The sequence below is a fragment of the Bos javanicus genome, chromosome Y (genome assembly GCF_032452875.1).
Source record: "Bos javanicus breed banteng chromosome Y, ARS-OSU_banteng_1.0, whole genome shotgun sequence".
NCBI classification, from domain to species: domain Eukaryota; kingdom Metazoa; phylum Chordata; class Mammalia; order Artiodactyla; family Bovidae; genus Bos; species Bos javanicus.
Genome location: NC_083898.1, coordinates 617,998 through 636,635, shown reverse-complemented (window position 1 = coordinate 636,635; position 18,638 = coordinate 617,998). Strand labels below are relative to the sequence as shown.

Below are 18,638 nucleotides of genomic sequence, written 5' to 3'. Positions count from 1 at the left end.
ATATATTCCTAAGTATTTTATTCTTTCTGTTGCAATGGTGAATGGAATTGTTTCCTTAATTTCTCTTTCTGTTTTCTCATTATTAGTGTATAGGAATGCAAGGGATTTCTGTGTGTTGATTTTATATCCTGCAACTTTACTATAATCATTGATTAGTTCTAGTAATTTTCTGGTGGAGTCTTTAGGGTTTTCTATGTAGAGGATCATGTCATCTGCAAATAGTGAGAGTTTTACTTCTTCTTTTCCAATTTGGATTCCTTTTATTTCTTTTTCTGCTCTGATTGCTGTGGCCAAAACTTCCAAAACTATGTTGAATAGTAATGGTGAAAGTGGGCACCCTTGTCTTGTTCCTGACTTTAGAGGAAATGCTTTCAATTTTTCACCATTGAGGATAATGTTTGCTGTAGGTTTGTCATATATAGCTTTTATTATGTTGAGGTATGTTCCTTCTATTCCTGCTTTCTGGAGAGTTTTTATCATAAATGGATGTTGAATTTTGTCAAAGGCTTTCTCTGCATCTATTGAGATAATCATATGGTTTTTATTTTTCAATTTGTTAATGTGGTGTATTACATTGATTGATTTGCGGATATTGAAGAATCCTTGCATCCCTGGGATAAAGCCCACTTGGTCATGGTGTATGATCTTTTTAATGTGTTGTTGGATTCTGGTTGCTAGAATTTTGTTAAGGATTTTTGCATCTATGTTCATCAGTGATATTGGCCTGTAGTTTTCTTTTTTTGTGGGATCTTTGTCAGGTTTTGGTATTAGGGTGATGGTGGCCTCATAGAATGAGTTTGGAAGTTTCCTTCCTCTGCAATTTTCTGGAAGAGTTTGAGCAGGATAGGTGTTAGCTCTTCTCTAAATTTTTGGTAGAATTCAGCTGTGAAGCCATCTGGACCTGGGCTTTTGTTTGCTGGAAGATTTTTGATTACAGTTTCAATTTCCGTGCTTGTGATGGGTCTGTTAAGATTTTGTATTTCTTCCTGGTCGAGTTTTGGAAAGTTGTACTTTTCTAAGAATTTGTCCATTTCTTCCACGTTGTCCATTTTATTGGCATATAATTGTTGATAGTAGTCTCTTATGATCCTTTGTATTTCTGTGTTGTCTGTTGTGATCTCTCCATTTTCATTTCTAATTTTATTGATTTGATTTTTCTCCCTTTGTTTCCTGATAAGTCTGGCTAATGGTTTGTCAATTTGATTTATCCTTTGAAAGAACCAGCTTTTGGTTTTGTTGATTTTTGCTATGGTCTCTTTTGTTTCTTTTGCATTTATTTCTGCTCTAATTTTTAAGATTTCTTTCCTTCTACTAACCCTGGGGTTCTTCATTTCTTCCTTTTCTAGTTGCTTTAGGTGTAGAGTTAGGTTATTTATTTGACTTTTTTCTTGTTTCTTGAGGTGTGCCTGTATTGCTATGAACTTTCCCCTTAGGACTGCTTTTACCGTGTCCCACAGGTTTTGGGTTTTTGTGTTTTCATTTTCATTCGTTTCTATGCAAATTTTTATTTCTTTTTTGATTTCTTCTGTGATTTGTTGGTTATTCAGCAGCGTGTTGTTCAGCCTCCATATGTTGGAACTTTTAATAGTTTTTCTCCTGTAATTGAGATCTAATCTTACTGCATTGTGGTCAGAAAATATGCTTGGAATGATTTCTATTTTTTTGAATTTACCAAGGCTAGCTTTATGGCCCAGGATGTGATCTATCCTGGAGAAGGTTCCGTGTGCGCTTGAGAAAAAGGTGAAATTCATTGTTTTGGGATGAAATGTCCTATAGATATCAATTAGGTCTAACTGGTCTATTGTATCATTTAAAGTTTGTGTTTCCTTGTTAATTTTCTGTTTAGTTGATCTATCCATAGGTGTGAGTGGGGTATTAAAGTCTCCCACTATTATTGTGTTATTGTTAATTTCTCCTTTCATACTTGTTAGCATTTGTCTTACATACTGCGGTGCTCCCGTGTTGGGTGCATATATATTTATAATTGTTATATCTTCTTCTTGGATTGATCCTTTGATCATTATGTAGTGACCTTCTTTGTCTCTCTTCACAGCCTTTGTTTTAAAGTCTTTTTTATCGGATATGAGTATTGCTACTCCTGCTTTCTTTTGGTCCCTATTTGCATGCATTTATAGTGTCATAATGATTTTTTTCCTTTTACATTTTAGGTCACCAAGAAAATAACAACTTCTGTTCTGTTAACATAAATATTGGTCCAGGTGATTGTGAATGGTTTGTTGTTCCTGAAGGTTACTGGGGTGTTCTGAATGACTTCTGTGAAAAGTAGGTTTCTAAACTAAATTTTCTTTGAAAATAATTGCGATAAAAGTTATTACAAAGGGCAATTACCTGCTGTTGTTTCAGAGTTGGTAATGATATGGTTATAGTAACATACATGATTAAGAATTGAATGTAATTCTTATATGTATCATGTATGATTATTTTAAAATTGATACACATATTTCAATACTAAATTCTTTAACATTTTAAAGGATATTTACTCATAGTTTATTTACTAAAAAGTATGTCAGTGGTTAGAAAAACAGTACTCCAAATTTCTCCCAATTATTGATAATGTATGATCAAGTTTTTTGTCTTATGTATAAGGTTTACTTTTTTTATAATGAATTTTTTTAATAGAATTTATTTCTTTAAGTTATATCATGTGGTAATTTTTACACATACATTGCAGTGATTATTTTTGGGAAGAACTATTTTTTTTTATGGGGAAGGAAATGGCAACCCACTCCAATATTCTTGCCTGGAGAATTCCATGGACAAAGGAACCTGACAGGTCATGGTCCATAGGGTTACAAAAAGTCAGACATGACTGGGCAACTAACACACAACTATTTTTAGGGTTTAATTTTCTTCTATTTCAGATATCTTAGGTCAAATGTACTTGCGAAATACAGGTGCTATCCCCAAAGTTTAAACTGCAGAGTAATAAAAAATAACAAGCTAGAATGATTTATCTTAAACTTTAGAAATAACATATGTCTTCTCAACTTCTATAATTTTGTTTTGCAGAAGGATACTGCTTCTAATATATATAATTTCAATAATTTATTTTATGGTTGCAGATAACATGTTATCTTAAAATCACTGCTGTTTTGAATTTTTGAAAAAGATGTTTGATCTGTGTGCCATAAATTTCTCCAGTTTCATATTGGTAATATTGGATGAAATAGTACTAAAGTTTATACTGTGCTTGATAAGAGTTGACCAGTTGCCCCTGAGAATGTCTGGCCCCAGAGTACCTGATTTTAATGATTCTTGCCTGTTTGTCAACACTCATTAATAGGTGGATTTTATTGTACATGAATTACACCTAAGTAAAATCTACATTAAACGAAAAAACTAATTAATTTTGGTCTAATTTGAAAATTTAACATTTGTACTTTTGAAAAGTAAGTTTAGACATATGGTACCTAAATAATTAAATAAGTGTACCTATTCTCTTCTGTTGTTACTTTTCTTCAATTGCTTCTTCTATTCTACAGCCCTCTTTTGAAGTTCTGACAGTACTATTAAGTTTTATTAAACTATATAAAGTGAGAGCATTTTAAAATCTGTTAGAAGTGTCTTTTCATCTTTGATGAGACATTAAAAAAAACCTTTGTCCAGTAACATTATTCATTTTTTTCAGAAATAATTTGAATTTTTTGATGAGTTCTTGGTGGCCCAATCTTGAAGATCTTTATGAAGCAAATGTTCCTGTATATAGGTTTATTCAAAGACCTGGAGATTTGGTCTGGATAAATGCAGGCACTGTGCACTGGGTTCAGGCTGTTGGCTGGTGCAACAATATTGCTTGGAATGTTGGCCCACTTACAGGTATTGTAAATAATACAGTAACAGTAATAAGTAATAAGTAGTACATTAAAAAAATTCTCTCTAATGATGAGTTGGAAAATAACTCACTAGAAGTTCAGAAAATTTGTCCTAGGAGAAATACAGTTGCTAGTATACAAAGAGTGAATTCTAGCTAATCAAAGTGAAAGTGAAGTCACTCAGTTGTGTCCGACTCTTAGTGACCCCATGGACTACAGCCCACCAGGCCTTCCATCCATGGGATTTTCCAGGCAAGAGTACTACTGGAGTGGGATGCCATTGCCTTCTCTGTTAACAGCGGCAAGACATATTATATTTACTTGGAGCTGGTATACTTGGTGACAGCCTTAGTGCCCTCGGACACGGCATGCTTGGCTAGCTCCCCAGGTAGCAGCAAGCACACAGCGGTCTGGATCTCCCTGGATGTGATAGTCGAGCGCTTGTTGTAATGCGCCAGGCATGATGTGTCACCAGCGATGCACTCGAAAATGTTGTTGACGAAGGAGTTCATGATTCCCATGGCCTTGGATGAGATGCCAGTGTCCGGATGGACTTGCTTTAGTACCTTGTACGCGTACACGGAGTAGGTGTCCTTGTGGCTGCGCTTAGGCTTCTTGCCGTCCATCTTCTGGGCCTTGGTCACATCTTTTTTAGAGCCCTTTTCAGGGGCAGGAGCAGACTTAGCCAGTTCAGGCATGTCTATAATGACAACACCCAACAACACAGAAAGAATTCTAGCTAGGACAGGTATAAAGAAGAGTAAATGTTAGCAAATAACAAAAATGTGCTTTTGCAGATATAGACAATATACTTTTGTTATTTTAGAGCATTGAATATTGTTTTTATAAAAGAAAACTTGGGGGAAAGCATAATAGAATAATTATTCTTTAGGCTTTTTATTTTTTCTAATATACCACATGAGATGTTTTGTCAGACTCTGTTTAATCTATGCAGCATGAAAAAGTCTGGCCTTAGGGGCCAGAAAGATCTGAATGAATCCTAGCTTGTCTGTCTTTGTTAAAAGGTGAGGTGTAAAAAAGGAAAGCCTAATACCAGGCACATGGTGGAAAGTTCTGACAAATCGTAGTCCACTGGAGAAGGGAGTGCCAAACCACTTTCCCATTCTTGCCTTGAGAACCAAATGAACAGTATAAAAAGTATAAACCATATGATACCAGAAGATGAGCCCCCACATAATAGATGCCCAACTTACTACTGAGAAAGGCTCTAGAAGAAATGAAGAGGCTGAGCCAAAGTGGAAACAACATGCAGATGTGTCTGGTGGGGAAATTAAAGTCTGATGATGTAAAAGAAAAAAAATATTGCATAGAATATTTCATGTACATTCATGTTCATAATTTATTCATATTTTCACAAATAAACACATAATTTGTAGAATGTTAGTTCCATGAATCTAGATAAATTGGATGTGACCAAGCAGAAGATAACAAAAGTGAACTCCTAGGAATCAGTGAAATAAAAGGGATGAGAATGGGCAAATATAATTCCGATGACCATTACATTTACTATTTTGGAATAAGAATCCCATGGAAGAAATGGAGTAGGTTGCATAGTCAACAAAGCATTATGTGGATGTAATCTCAAAAACAACAGAATGATCTGTTTTGTTTCCGAGGGAAACCATTCACCATCACAGTAACCGAAGTCTGTGGCCTAGTTACCAGTGCTAAAGAAGCTGAAGTCGAACAGTTCTATGAAACTACCAGATCTAGCTGCTACGGTGAAGACAATGGCACCCAACTCCAGCCAAAAAAGATGTCCTTTTTATCATAGGGCACTGGAATGCAAAAGTAGGAAGTCAAGAGATACCTGACCATGGAATACAAAATGAAGCAAGGCAAAGGCTAACAGAGTTTTTGTCGAGAGCACATACAGGTCATAGCAAAAACCTACCTCCAACAACACAAGGGATGACTGTACTCATGAACGTCTCCAGATAGTCAATACCAAAATCAGATTGATTACATTCTTTGCAGCCAAAGATGGAGACACTCTATTGAACAGCAGCAACAGGACCTGGAGCTGACTGTAACTCAGATCATGAGCTTTGTAAACCAAAATTAACCCTTAATTTAAAGAAAGTAGGGAAAACCGCTAGACCATTCATATATGACCTAAATTAAATCCCTTATTATTACACAGTGGAAGTTACAAATAGATTCAAGGGATTTTTAGTCTGATAGAGCACCTAAAAAACTATGGATAGAGGTTTGTAACATTGTACAGGAGGCAGTGATCAAAACCATCCCAAGAAAAAGTAATGCTAGAAGGCAGAGTGGAGACAAGAACACCTTCCATATAGCTAAGAAAAGAAGAAAAGTGAAAGGCTAAAGGGAAAGATATACTAAACTGAACACGGAGTTCCAGAGGACAGCAGGGAGAGAAGGCCTTCTTAAGTAAACAATGCAGAAAAAAAAAATAAAAAATAGAGGAAAACAATAGAATGGGATAGACTTGTGATCTCTCCAAAAATGTTAGACATAGCAAAGGAACATTTCATATAATGATGGGCACAATAAAGGACAGAAATGGCATGAACCTAACAGAAGCAAAAGAGATTTAAGAAGAGGTGGCAAGAATACACAGAAGAACTGTACAAAAAAAGTCTTAATGATCCTGATAGCCACATGTTGTGGTCAGTCACCTAGATCTGGACATCCTGGATTCTGAAGTCAAGTGGGACTTAGGAAGATTTTCCACAAACATAGTGGAGGTGATGGAATTCCAGCTAAGCTATTTCAAATCCTAAAAGATGATGCTATTAAACTACTGCCCTAAATGTGCCAGCAAATTTGGAAAACTCAGCGATGGCCACAGGACTGGAAAGGATCAATTTTCATTCCAGTCCCTAAGAAAAGCAGTGCCAAAGAATGTTAAACTACTGTACATTTTCACTTACTTCACATCCTAGCAAGGTAATACTCAAAATACTTTTAGTTTGGCTTTAAGAGTTTGTGATCTGAGAACTTCCAGATGTACAAGCTTGATTTAGAAGAGGAACCAGAGATCAAATTGCCAGCATCTCTTGGGCTTACAGAGAAATAAGGGAATTCCAGAAAAACCTTTACTTTGGCATGTAAAGCCTTTGACAGTGTAGATCACAAGAAACTGCAAAATTCTTAAAGAGATGGCAATACCATACCACCTTACCTGTCTCCTGAGAAACCTGCTTGTAACATCAGAACCAGAACATCAGAAGAATTGGAACCAGACATGGAACAACAGAATGGTTCCTAATTCAGAAAGGAGTATGTCAAGGCTGTATGTAGTTTCCCTGCTTATTTAACTTCTATGCAGAATACATCATGTGAAATGAGAAGTTGGTTGAATCACAAACTAGAATCAAGATTGTGGCAGAAATATCAGTGACCTCAGATAGGAAGATGATACCACCCTAATGGCATAAAGAAGAGGAAATAAAGAGCCTTTTGATGAGGGTAAGAGAAAAGAGTGAAAAAACTGACTTAAAACTCAACATTCCAAAAACTAAAGTCATGGTGTCCTGTTGCATCACTTCATGGCAAATAGGAAAAATTGAAATCAGTGGCAGATTTTATTTTCTTGGGCTCCAGAATCACTGTGGACAGTGAGCACAGCCACAAAATTAAAAGAGGCTTGCTTCTTGGAGTAAAAGCTATCACAGATCCAAACAGCATATTAAAAAGCAGAGACATTACTTTGCCAACAAAGGTCTTTATTGTCAAAACTATGGTTTTTCTAGTAGTCATGTCCAAATATGAGACTTAGATCGTAAAGAAGGCTGAACACTGAGGAATTAATGCTTTCACATTGTGATGCTGGAGAAGAATCTTGAGAATCCCTTTGACTGCAAGGAGGTCAGACCAATCAGTCCTAAAGTAAATCAACCCTGAATTTTCATTGGAAGGACTGATGCTGAAGCTCCAGTGCTTTGATCACCTGATATAAACGGCTGACTCTTGGAAAAGATCCTGACGCTGGGAAAGATTGAGGGCAGGAGGAAAATGGGGTGATGGAGGATGAAATGGTAATATAGCATCAACAACTTGGTGGACATGAATCTGAGCAAACTCTGGGACATGGTGACAGAGAAGCCTGGTATGTGGCAGTTCATGGGGTTGCAAAGAGTTGGATACAACTAGCAATTGAAGAAGTGCTCTTTAATGGCAATTTTTAACTATAATTTTTATGAGAACCATATTTTAGTGTTTTTAGTTTTTCAGAATTATCATTAAAATGATGACCTGAGTGGTGATAATGATTATGTTCATATATTTTGTACTTTCATTTTTAACTTAAATTTTTTTTTCCCATCCTAGCCAGCCAGTATAAATTGGCAGTGGAACGGTATGAGTGGAACAAATTGCAAAGTGTAAAGTCAGTAGTACCCATGGTTCATCTGTCCTGGAATATGGCACGAAACATCAAAGTTTCAGATCCCAAGCTTTTTGAAATGATTAAGTAAGTCCTTTCCAAAGTTGCTGTAGTTCTTCTTTTGGATGCTTATGGTGAGGAGAAAATGGAGCACAGGGAATATGATAAAGTTACCTAATGAATGTTTTTCTCCCGAAGATTTATATCAGTTGATATCAGATGATAAAGTGGCCCCAGAAACTTAATACTCACATGTTAAAAAATACTTTATATCTTTTGAAATATCTTTTGAAAAATATGCCAATTATTGTGGCATAGAGAATAATGAAGGCATACATGATTCTTTACTAGGAAACTCATACATGTGTCCTTTTTCTTAACCTTTGACCAATCTGATGTCCTAGGACCCCTTTAGTTTTAATCCTGTAAGTCTGTCTGAAGCACAGGGAGTGAAAATATTATAAATATCTCATAAATAATCATTTTAAACAGTCTTAACTAGTTATATATTCTACTGTAATCAAATTATCCCCTTCTTGATCCATTTGTAAATTTAATAGATGAACAGTTTAAATATATATGTATGTGTATATATAGTCTACTAATTGCTCATTTGTTATCTTAGGTTTCTGTTCCATTTCTTTTGTAGGTATATTTAGAATATAGGCATACATCATCTTATTGGTGTTTACCTGACTGCACTTTGCAGATTCTGTGTGTTTTACAAATTGATTTGTGGCAAATCAGTATTAAACAAGTGTCTGCACCATTTCTTTCCTGCCCACTTTCTTTTCATGTCTAATTTTGCTAATTCTCACAGTATTTGAGATTTTTCTTTATTGGTATATTTCTGGTAGTGAACTGTGATTAGTGATCCTTTATGTTACTGTTGTAAGAAGCTTTTGACTTGCTGAAGGTTGAAGTGATGGTTCGTAATTTTTTTTTTTTGCAGTCAGATCAGATCAGTCGCTCAGTCGTGTCCTACTCTTTGCAACCCCATGAATTGCAATAGGTCATTTTTAATTAATATATATGCGTTGTTTTTTTAGACGTACTGCTTTTGCCCACTTAACAGACTAGCATATATTGTAAACATAAGTTTACAAAATCAGAGAATTGACACGCACAACAAAAAAGTTACAAAAGCAGAAAGTTTACGTGGTGGTTTATTGTGGTTTAGAATGGAATCATGTTTTTGGAGTCTGTTGGTATGTATTTTCAGGACGAGCCACTTAGCACTGTTTCTCCAAACTTCAGTTTATATGTTTTTCTTTCACTTTCTCTCCCCTCATGCCATCACAAAATAAATATTTAAATTACTATTTTCTGTTGTTCTTTTTAACTCCTTTCACCACTTCTGTGTGTTTGTGAATGGTAGACAAGGATTTAGTGTACTGAATCTTAGACTAGATAGTCTTATTAGACTAGTCTAGTTAGTCTCACAAACTAGTATCTTGAGAAATAGTGCTAATCTTTCATTTATTTTCAAAATTTTCTTCTAACAAATATATGCAAACAAAAATTGTTCACTAAGGGTATGCACTATTTTACTTATTGACTCATTCCTTTTTCTTTCAATGTTTGAGATTTAAAATTAGAAAAGTTTGAAAGAGCATCCATCACTCAAATTCTGAACTAAGGCAGTAATTCATATTATAGATCCACAATTATGGATGGTCATTTGGTAACTTCAATATGACCATTAACTCTAATTCATGAAAATAATCAATAGGCTGATCCAAATGTTCCATTTGTCTCTTTTTGACCTATGTTTTCCTTAGGTTTTAGGCAGAATGACTCCCATTAATCAAATATTTGAGAACCACTAACTCTATTCTTGACCATATTCCTGGCAATGAAATGGGTACTGTGGAATATAAAAAACAGTCTCTTTCTTTGTATGACTTAATCTAGTTCAGTTCAGTTCAGTTCAGTCGCTCAGTCGTGTCCGACTCTTTGCAACCCCATGAATCGCAGCACGCCAGGCCTCCCTAGCCATCATCATCTCCCGGAGTTCACTCAGACTCACGTCCATCTAGTCAGTGATGCCATCCAGCCATCTCATCCTCTGTCATCCCCTTTTCCTCCTGCCCCCAATCGCTCCCAACATCAGAGTCTTTTCCAAAGAGTCAACTCTTCACATGACGTGGCCAAAGTACTGGAGTTTCAGCTTTAGCATCATTCCTTCCAAAGAACACCCAGAACTGATCTCCTTTAGAATGGACTGGTTGGATCTCCTTGCAGTCCAAGGGACTCTCAAGAGTCTTCTCCACCACCACAGTTCAAAAGCATCAGTTCTTCGGTGCTCAGCTTTCTTCACAGTCCAACTCTCACATCCATACATGACCATTGGAAAACCAAAGCCTTGACTAGACGGACCTTGTTGGAAAAGTGATTGTGTCTGCTTTTCAATATGCTATGTTGGTCATAACATTTCTTCCAAGGAATAAGCATCTTTTAATTTCATGGCTGCAGTCACCATCTGCAGTGATTTTGGAGCCCAAAAAAATTAAGTCTTAACACTGCTTCCACTGTTTCCCCATCTATTTCCCATGAAGTGATGGGACCAGATGCCATGATCTTCATTTTCTGAATGTTGAGCTTTAAGCCAACTTTTTCACTCTCCTTCACTCTCATCAAGAGGCTTTTTAGTTCCTCTTCACTTTCTGCCATAAGGGTGGTGTCACCTGCATATCTGAGGTTATTGATATTTCTCCCGGCAATCTTGATTCCAGCTTGTGCTTCTTCCAGCCCAGCGTTTCTCATGATGTACTCTGCATATAAGTGAAATAAGCAGGGTGACCTAGATAAATTCCCAAACAGATAAATAAGTTATGATGAAGTAATATATATAAAGTATATTTTTACAAATTTGTTTTTTGGTTAAGGTCATGGAGAATGCTACTTTTGTTCTAGTGGTTTATGACAGCATGGTTTCTGTAATGGACAAGAATCATAAAAAGGAGAACTAGAAGAAAAGTGAGGGGTAAAAGCATTTCAGATCCTGAAAACAAGTGAAAGCCTTAAATAAAAACAACTTTTATGTGTTTATGGAACAGAAATGGCTGTAGCATAACAAAGGAAAGGAATATCTGTGGTAATGAATTCAGGAAACTGCTAAGGTACAGGATTATAGATGTATTTGTTGTTTATTTGCTCAGTCATGTGTGATTCTTTGCCACCCCATGGACTTTAGCCCACCAGGCTCCTCTGTCCATGGGATTCTCCAGGCAAGAATACTGGAATGGATTGCTATTTCCATCTCCAGGAGATCTTTCAAACCCAGGGATTGAACCAATGTTTCTTGCACTGACAGGAATCTTCTGTATTGCTGAGCCACTAAGGAAGCCCACAAGGGTTCTTGTAGGCAATGTTAAGTAGTTTAGATAGTAATTCTATGTGTTATAGAAGAAGGGAAAGAGATTTTTGTTTTAAAATTTTAAAGTGTGAATCTGTTTATTACTTTGGGTGTAAAGATTGGAAAATGGAAGATAAAAATAAAAGAATACAGACAATTGAAGAAATCCAGCTAGCTAACTTGGATTGTGATTGTAGCAATTGAAGTAGAGAAAGATTATACAACATACTCTTGTGAAGATTGAACTCAAAAGTTTACATACAAATTGAATAGTGAGATAAGAGAGAAAAAGTAATGAAGAAAAAATCATCTTGTAGTTTTCTTACTTCTTGGTCATAAACTTAAAATATCTCTCACTTGGTCATAAACTTAAAGCCTTTTTCACTTTCAACATTTTCATTCTCTACCTTCATTATTCTCAATATTGTCTAGACCCATCCAGTTTGTCAGGATTTCTCTCAATATTAGAAATGCAAACACCACAATTTTTCTTCCATCAAGAGGAATTTTCTCATTTTTCTGTAGTGGTCTTAGTCTCAGTTCAGTCTCACAGTTGTGTCCGACTTACTGATTTCCCATGAACCACAGCATGTCAGGCCTCCCTGTCCATCTCAAACACTTGGAGTCCACCCAAACCCATGTCCATAGAGTCCGTGATGCCATCCAACCATGTTATCCTCTGGTGTCTCCTTTTCCTCCTGCCCTCAATCTTTCCCAGCATCAAGGTCTTTTCAAATGAGTCAGCTTTTCACATCAGGTGCCCAGAGTATTGGAGTTTCAGCTTCAACATCAGTCCTTCCAATGAACACCAAGGACTGATCTCCTTTAGGGTGGACTGGAGGGATCTCCTTGCAGTCCAAGGAACTCTAAAGAGTCTTCTCCAACACCAGATTTCAAAAGCATCAATTCTTCAGTGCTCAGCTTTCTTTGTAGTCCAAGTCTCACATCAGTACTTGACCACTGGAAAAACCATAGCCTTGTCTAGACAGACCTTTGTTGGCAAAGTAATGTCGCTGCTTTTTAATATGCTGTCTAGGTTGGTCATAACTTTCCTTCTAAGGGCTAAGCATCTTTTAGTTTGATGGGTACAATCACCATCTGCAATGATTTTGGAACTGAGAATAATAAAGTCAGCTACTGTTTGCACTGTTTTCCCATCTATTTGCCATGAAGTGATGGGACCGGATGTTCTGATCTCAGTTTTCTGAATGTTGAGCTTTAAGCCAACTTTTTCACTCTCCTCTTTCACTTTCATTAGGAGGCTCTTTACTACTTCTTCGCTTTTCTGCCATAAGGGTGTGTCATTTTCATATCTGAGCTTATTGATATTTCTCCCGGCAATCTTGATTCCAGCTTGTGCTTCTTCCAGCCCAGCGTTTCTCATGATGTACTCTGCATATAAGTTAAATAAGCAGGGTGACAATATACAGCCTTGACGTACTCCTTTTCCTATTGAGAACCAATCTGTTGTTCCATGTCCAGTTCTAACTGTTGCTTCCTGACCCGCATACAGATATCTGAAAGGACAGGTCAGGTGGTCTGGTATTCCCATCTCTTGAAGAATTTTCCACAGTTTATTGTGATCCACACAGTCAAAGGCTTTGGCATAGTCAGTAATGCAGAAATAGATGTTTTTATGGAACTCTCTAGCTTTTTTGATGATCCAGCAGATGTTGGCAATTTGATCTCTGGTTCCTCTGCCTTTTCTAAAACCAGCTTGAACATCTGGAAGTTCACGGTTCACATATTGCTGAAGCCTGGCTTGGAGAATTTTGAGTATTACTTTACTAGCGTGTGAGATGAGTGCAATTGTGTGGTAGTTTAAGCATTCTTTGGCATTGCCTTTCTATTTTTGCCACCTCTTCTTAATATCTTCTGCTTCTGTTCGGTCCATAGCATTTCTTTTATTGAGCCCATCTTTGCATGAACTGTTCCCTTGGTATCTCTTGAAGCAATCTCTGGTCTTTCCCATTGTATTGTTTTCCTGTTTCTTTGCATTGATCACTGAGGAAGGCTTTCTTATCTCTCCTTGCTATTTGGAACCCTGCATTCAAATGGGTATATCTTTCCTTTTCTCCTTTGCTTTTCCCTTTCCTTCTTTTCACAGCTATTTGTAAGTCCTCCTCAGACAGCCATTTTGCTTTTTTGCATTTCATTTTCTTGGGGATGGCCTTGATCCCTGTCTCCTGTACTGTGTCACGAACCTCCATCCATAGTTCATCAGGCACTCTGTCTATCAGATCTAGTCCCTTAAATCTATTTTTCACTTCCACTCTATGAGTTATAGGGATTTGATTTAGGTCATACGTGAATGGTCTAGTGGTTTTCTCCACTTTCTTCAGTTTCAGTCCGAATTTGGCAATAAGGAGTTCATGATCTGAGCCTCAGTCAGCTCCCGGTCTTGTTTTTGCTGACTGAATAAAGCTTCTTCATCTTTGGCTGAAAAGAATATAATCAATCTGATTTCGGTGTTGACCATCTGGTGATGTCCATGTGTAGAATCTTCTCTTGTATTGTCGTAAGCAGGTATTTGCTATGCCCAGTGCTTTCTCTTGCCAGAACTCTATTAGCCTTTGCCCTGCTTCATTCCGTATTCCAAGGCCAAATTTGCCTGTTATTCCAGGTGTTTCTTGACTTCCTACTTCTTCATTCCAGTCCCCTATAATTAAAAGAACATCGTTTTGGGGTGTTAGTTCTAGAAGGTCTTGTAGGCTTCATAGAACTGTTCAGCTTTTTAAGCACTACTATTTCCTTCCTTCCTTCTAATTGTTTTCATTGATGTATGATAAGAAGATAATATATTTGTACATTTTAGCTTAAAGTAGAGGTAGTGAGGTATATCTTTGTTTATTCTTGATTTTTCTCTGTGTTTTTCACAATAAGCTTTATTTTTTTTAATTTAAAAATAATTTTATTGAAGTTTAAGGGAAAACTTCACTCTTCAGTTCATAATTAACATTTGAAGATACTTGAAATGTATTATGTTTATTATAGTGGTTTGACTATTTTTATACAGCTCATATACTCATTAAAATTAGAATAATCCTTTAATAAAATCCTTAAAAAAAGATAATGTAGTAGATTCAGCTTTGTAACATATATACAAAGTGTTCTTTGAATAGTTAACAAAACCAGCTAGAAGGATCTTAGGCTGTCCATGGTGTTATCACTCTTTTAGGCTCAGTTTTGTGTGTAGCTCTGTCAGTAAGGTAATCTGGGAAAGATAAGTCATCTCCTACTTAGGATTCAAGTATTTATTATGTGCTTATTATATGCCAGGTATAGTCTTACTGAAGGTAACCAGGAAATAAAGCCTTTGCTATCTGTAACTCTACATTTGAATATGAAATAAAGACTAAAAGCAGTAAATATAAGGAGGATAGTAGATATATTTAATGTTTTATCTTTTCTTTCAAATAATAGTTTGTATAATAATAATATCTTCCAGACTCTGATTCAGTAGCAGTTCAGTATATCAGAAAGCTCTAAATTAGTGATGATCAAAATAATATAATCAAACTAATACTTTTGGAGGTTATACTGTTCACATTGTGTGACATCACCTTGCTAAACTAGTTCTCTGCTTTTTAGAGTTAAATCATTCTTCCCAGATTACATCATCCACTTGTGTCTTCAGAGGAGAGCTTTGAGACACATTTGTGGATGCTGTAGGACACAATTTTGAGTAGTAATATCAAATTATGGAAAAACTAGCACAATTTGTGAAAATTCACTATATGAATATCAGAAGCATGAATGTATGGAAAATACACATTGCCAAAAAGTTTAATATAAATTAGATACCAAAAAGTTAAAGATACCATTAGATTACCTTCAAATTAAAATTTGAAACAATAATTTTAGTACTTTTTTCTTTAGTACTATAATTAAACTAACTGTAAAATATAACCCATAAATAATATTTTACAGTACCCAGAACTTTAAAGTCAGTCATATATAAATGATTGTTTTGACTATCTAAGAGTAAATATATACTTTATTACCTTATAATCAAAAGAATTCAGCCTCCAATTTAGACTTGGAAACACGATTCTTGAAGTTATTTGTTATTTGTGCTAAAAGTACTCAATATTCAGTTGTCACAATAATTCTCTACACTAGGTATTGTCTTATGAAAATTCTGAAGCAATGTCTGACATTGAGGGAAGCTCTTATTACAGCAGGAAAAGAGGTTATATGGCATGGACGGACAAATGATGAACCAGCACATTACTGTAGCATTTGTGAGGTAACTGTTCTTATTGACCGTTTTGTTGTGGTTTTTCTAGGGTTTGGTTTCTTTTGTCTTTTAATTATAAACTTACATATACTTTTCGTGCGATGCATTTTGTTGAAATTGAATATCATAGCTATTATATTAAATTTTCATTTGATGGTATAATAGTTTTTTTTAGCTCTTTATTTTGTATTGGAGCATGACTGATTAACAATGTTGTGATAGTTTCAGGTGGACAACAAGAGGACTCAGTTACATATACACATGTATCCATTCTCCCTTAAACTTCCCTCCCAATGGTATAATATTCTGTTAACTCTGTGTTTACTCAGAAGTATCTCCTAACAGTAGCAATTATGTAAGACTTTCTTTATCAGATGATTATAATCTCATATTTTGAAGTAGGAACTATTTATTACAAGTACACAGTTGCCAAATATCTATTTTGGTATATGTATATTATTTCATATATATACATATATATATTTACATGCCACGTACTAGTAAGTCCTTTCTGCTTACTTTCATAAACATTTGTTAATTTTTTCTCTTGTGCCAAAGATTTAAAAGTAAACACATAAAAATGTGGTAAGCTGTTCTACATGAGATTATATTCTACTTAGAGGACACAAATTATAAACAACTAAATGTAATATGCCTGAAAACTATAATGCCTGTGGTCATATATACAGATTATTATTCAATGACTTAGGAAATAGTAAAGTTACAGGACAAAAATCAGTACACAGAAATTGCTTGGATTCCTCTGTACTCACAATGAAAAATCAGAAAGAGAAATTAGGGAATCAATCCCATTTACCTTTGCACAAAAAAAATAAAATATCTAGGAATAAACCTGTCTAAGGAGACAAAAAATTTATATACAGACGATTAAAGACACTGGTTAAAGACATTAAAGATGACATAAACAGATCGAGGGATATTCCATGCTTCTTGGTTGGAAGAATCAATATTGTGAAAATGACTGTAGTACCAAAAACAATCTACAGATTCAATGTAATCCCTATAAAATTACTAATGGCATTTTTAACAGAACAAGAACAAAAAATTTTCACAATTTGTATGGAAACATAAAAGATCCCTAATAGCCAGAGTAATCTTAAGAAGATTGAAGCTGGAGGAATGAACTTACCTGATTTCAGACTATACTACACAGCTACAGTCATCAAAACAATACGGTACAGGACAAAAAAGTACAGACCAATGGAATAAGATAGAAAGCCCAGAGATAAATCCACACACAAATGGACACCTTATATTTGACAAAGGAGACAAGACTATACAATGGGGAAAGATAGTCTTCAATAAGTAGTGCTGGAAGAACTGGACAACCACATGCAAAAAAAACGAAATTAGAACACTTTATAAGATCATACACAAAGATAAGCTCAAAATGAATTAAAAACCTAAATGTAAGACCAGAAACTATCAAACTCCTAAAAAAAAAAAACAGGCAAAACACTGTATGACATAAATCTAGCAAGATCCTTTGGGACGTGAACCCTAGAATAATGGACATAAAAACAAAAATAAATGGGACCTAATTAAACTTAAAAATGTTTGCACAGCAAAGGAAACTATAAACAATGTGAAAAGACAACCTTTAGAATGGGAGAAAATAAGAGCAAATTAAACAACTGACAGGATTAATTTTCAAAGTATACAAGCAGCTCGTGCAGCTCAATACCAGGAAAACAAACAACCACCAGTCAAAAACTGGGAAACACGCATTTCTTTCGAGAAACCACACATTTCTCCAAGAAAACATACAAATGGCTCTTAGACACATGAAAAGATGCTCAACATCACACTTTATTAGAGAAATGCAAATCAAAACCACAATGAGGTATCACCTCATACCAGAGAGATAGCCATAATCAAAAAATCCACAAACTGTGAGTTCTGGAAAGTGTGGAGACAAGGAATCCTACACTGCTGGAAGGAGTATAAATTGATAACAGCCAGTATCAAAGATGATATGGAAATTCCTTAAAAAGCTAGGAAAAAACCACCATATGACCCAGCAATCCCATTCCTAGGCATATATGCAGAGGAAACCCAAATTGAAAAAGACACATGTATCACAGTGTTCATTGCAGCACTGTTTACAATAGCCAAGACATGGAAGCAACCTAGTTGTCCATTGAGTGACAAATGGATTAGCTGTGGTATACAGTGGAATACTACTCAGCTATAAAAAGAATGCATTTAAATCAGTTATAATGAAGTGGTTGAACCTAGAGCCTATGATACAGAGTGAAGTAAGTAAAAAAGAAAACTATATTAACTCCTGTATTTGGAATTTAGAAGCATGGTACTGATGACTCTGTGCACAGAATCAGCAGTGGAGATGCAGACCTAGAGAACAGATTTATGGACAAGAGTGGAGGAGAAGAGGGATGGAGAGGGTGAGATGAATGGAGAGAATAGCATGGATGTATATTCACTATACTACTGAGTCACTTCAGTCATGTCTGACTCTGTGCGACCCCATAGATGGCAGCCCACCAGGCTCCCCTATCCCTGGGATTCTCCAGGCAAGAACACTGGACTGGGTTGCCATTTCCTTCTCCAATGCATGAAAGTGAAAAGTGAAAGGAAAGTCACTCAGTCATGTCCGACTCTTCGCGACCCCATGGACTGCAGCCTACCAGGTTCCTCCATACATGGGATTTTCCAGGCAAGAGTACTGGAGTGGTGTGCCATTGCCTTCTCCGTGTATATACACTAACATATATAAATAGATAGTCAATGGGAATTTACTTTCTGACTCAGGGAACTCAAACTGGGGCTCTGTAATAACCTAGGGGGTGG

General features: G+C 35.9%; 1 protein-coding gene across 1 annotated transcript in view; it reads left to right on the top strand.

Moving 5' to 3' along the window:
* LOC133243828 (lysine-specific demethylase 6A-like) overlaps nucleotides 1-18,638 on the top strand; it is a 185,273-nt gene that overhangs the window by 158,951 nt on the left and 7,684 nt on the right. The window contains exons 24-27 of the mRNA XM_061410557.1: nucleotides 2,169-2,283; nucleotides 3,650-3,837; nucleotides 8,154-8,295; nucleotides 15,689-15,815. Of these exons, the coding sequence (XP_061266541.1) occupies nucleotides 2,169-2,283; nucleotides 3,650-3,837; nucleotides 8,154-8,295; nucleotides 15,689-15,815 (572 nt within the window). The remainder of the gene's footprint in view (nucleotides 1-2,168; nucleotides 2,284-3,649; nucleotides 3,838-8,153; nucleotides 8,296-15,688; nucleotides 15,816-18,638) is intronic.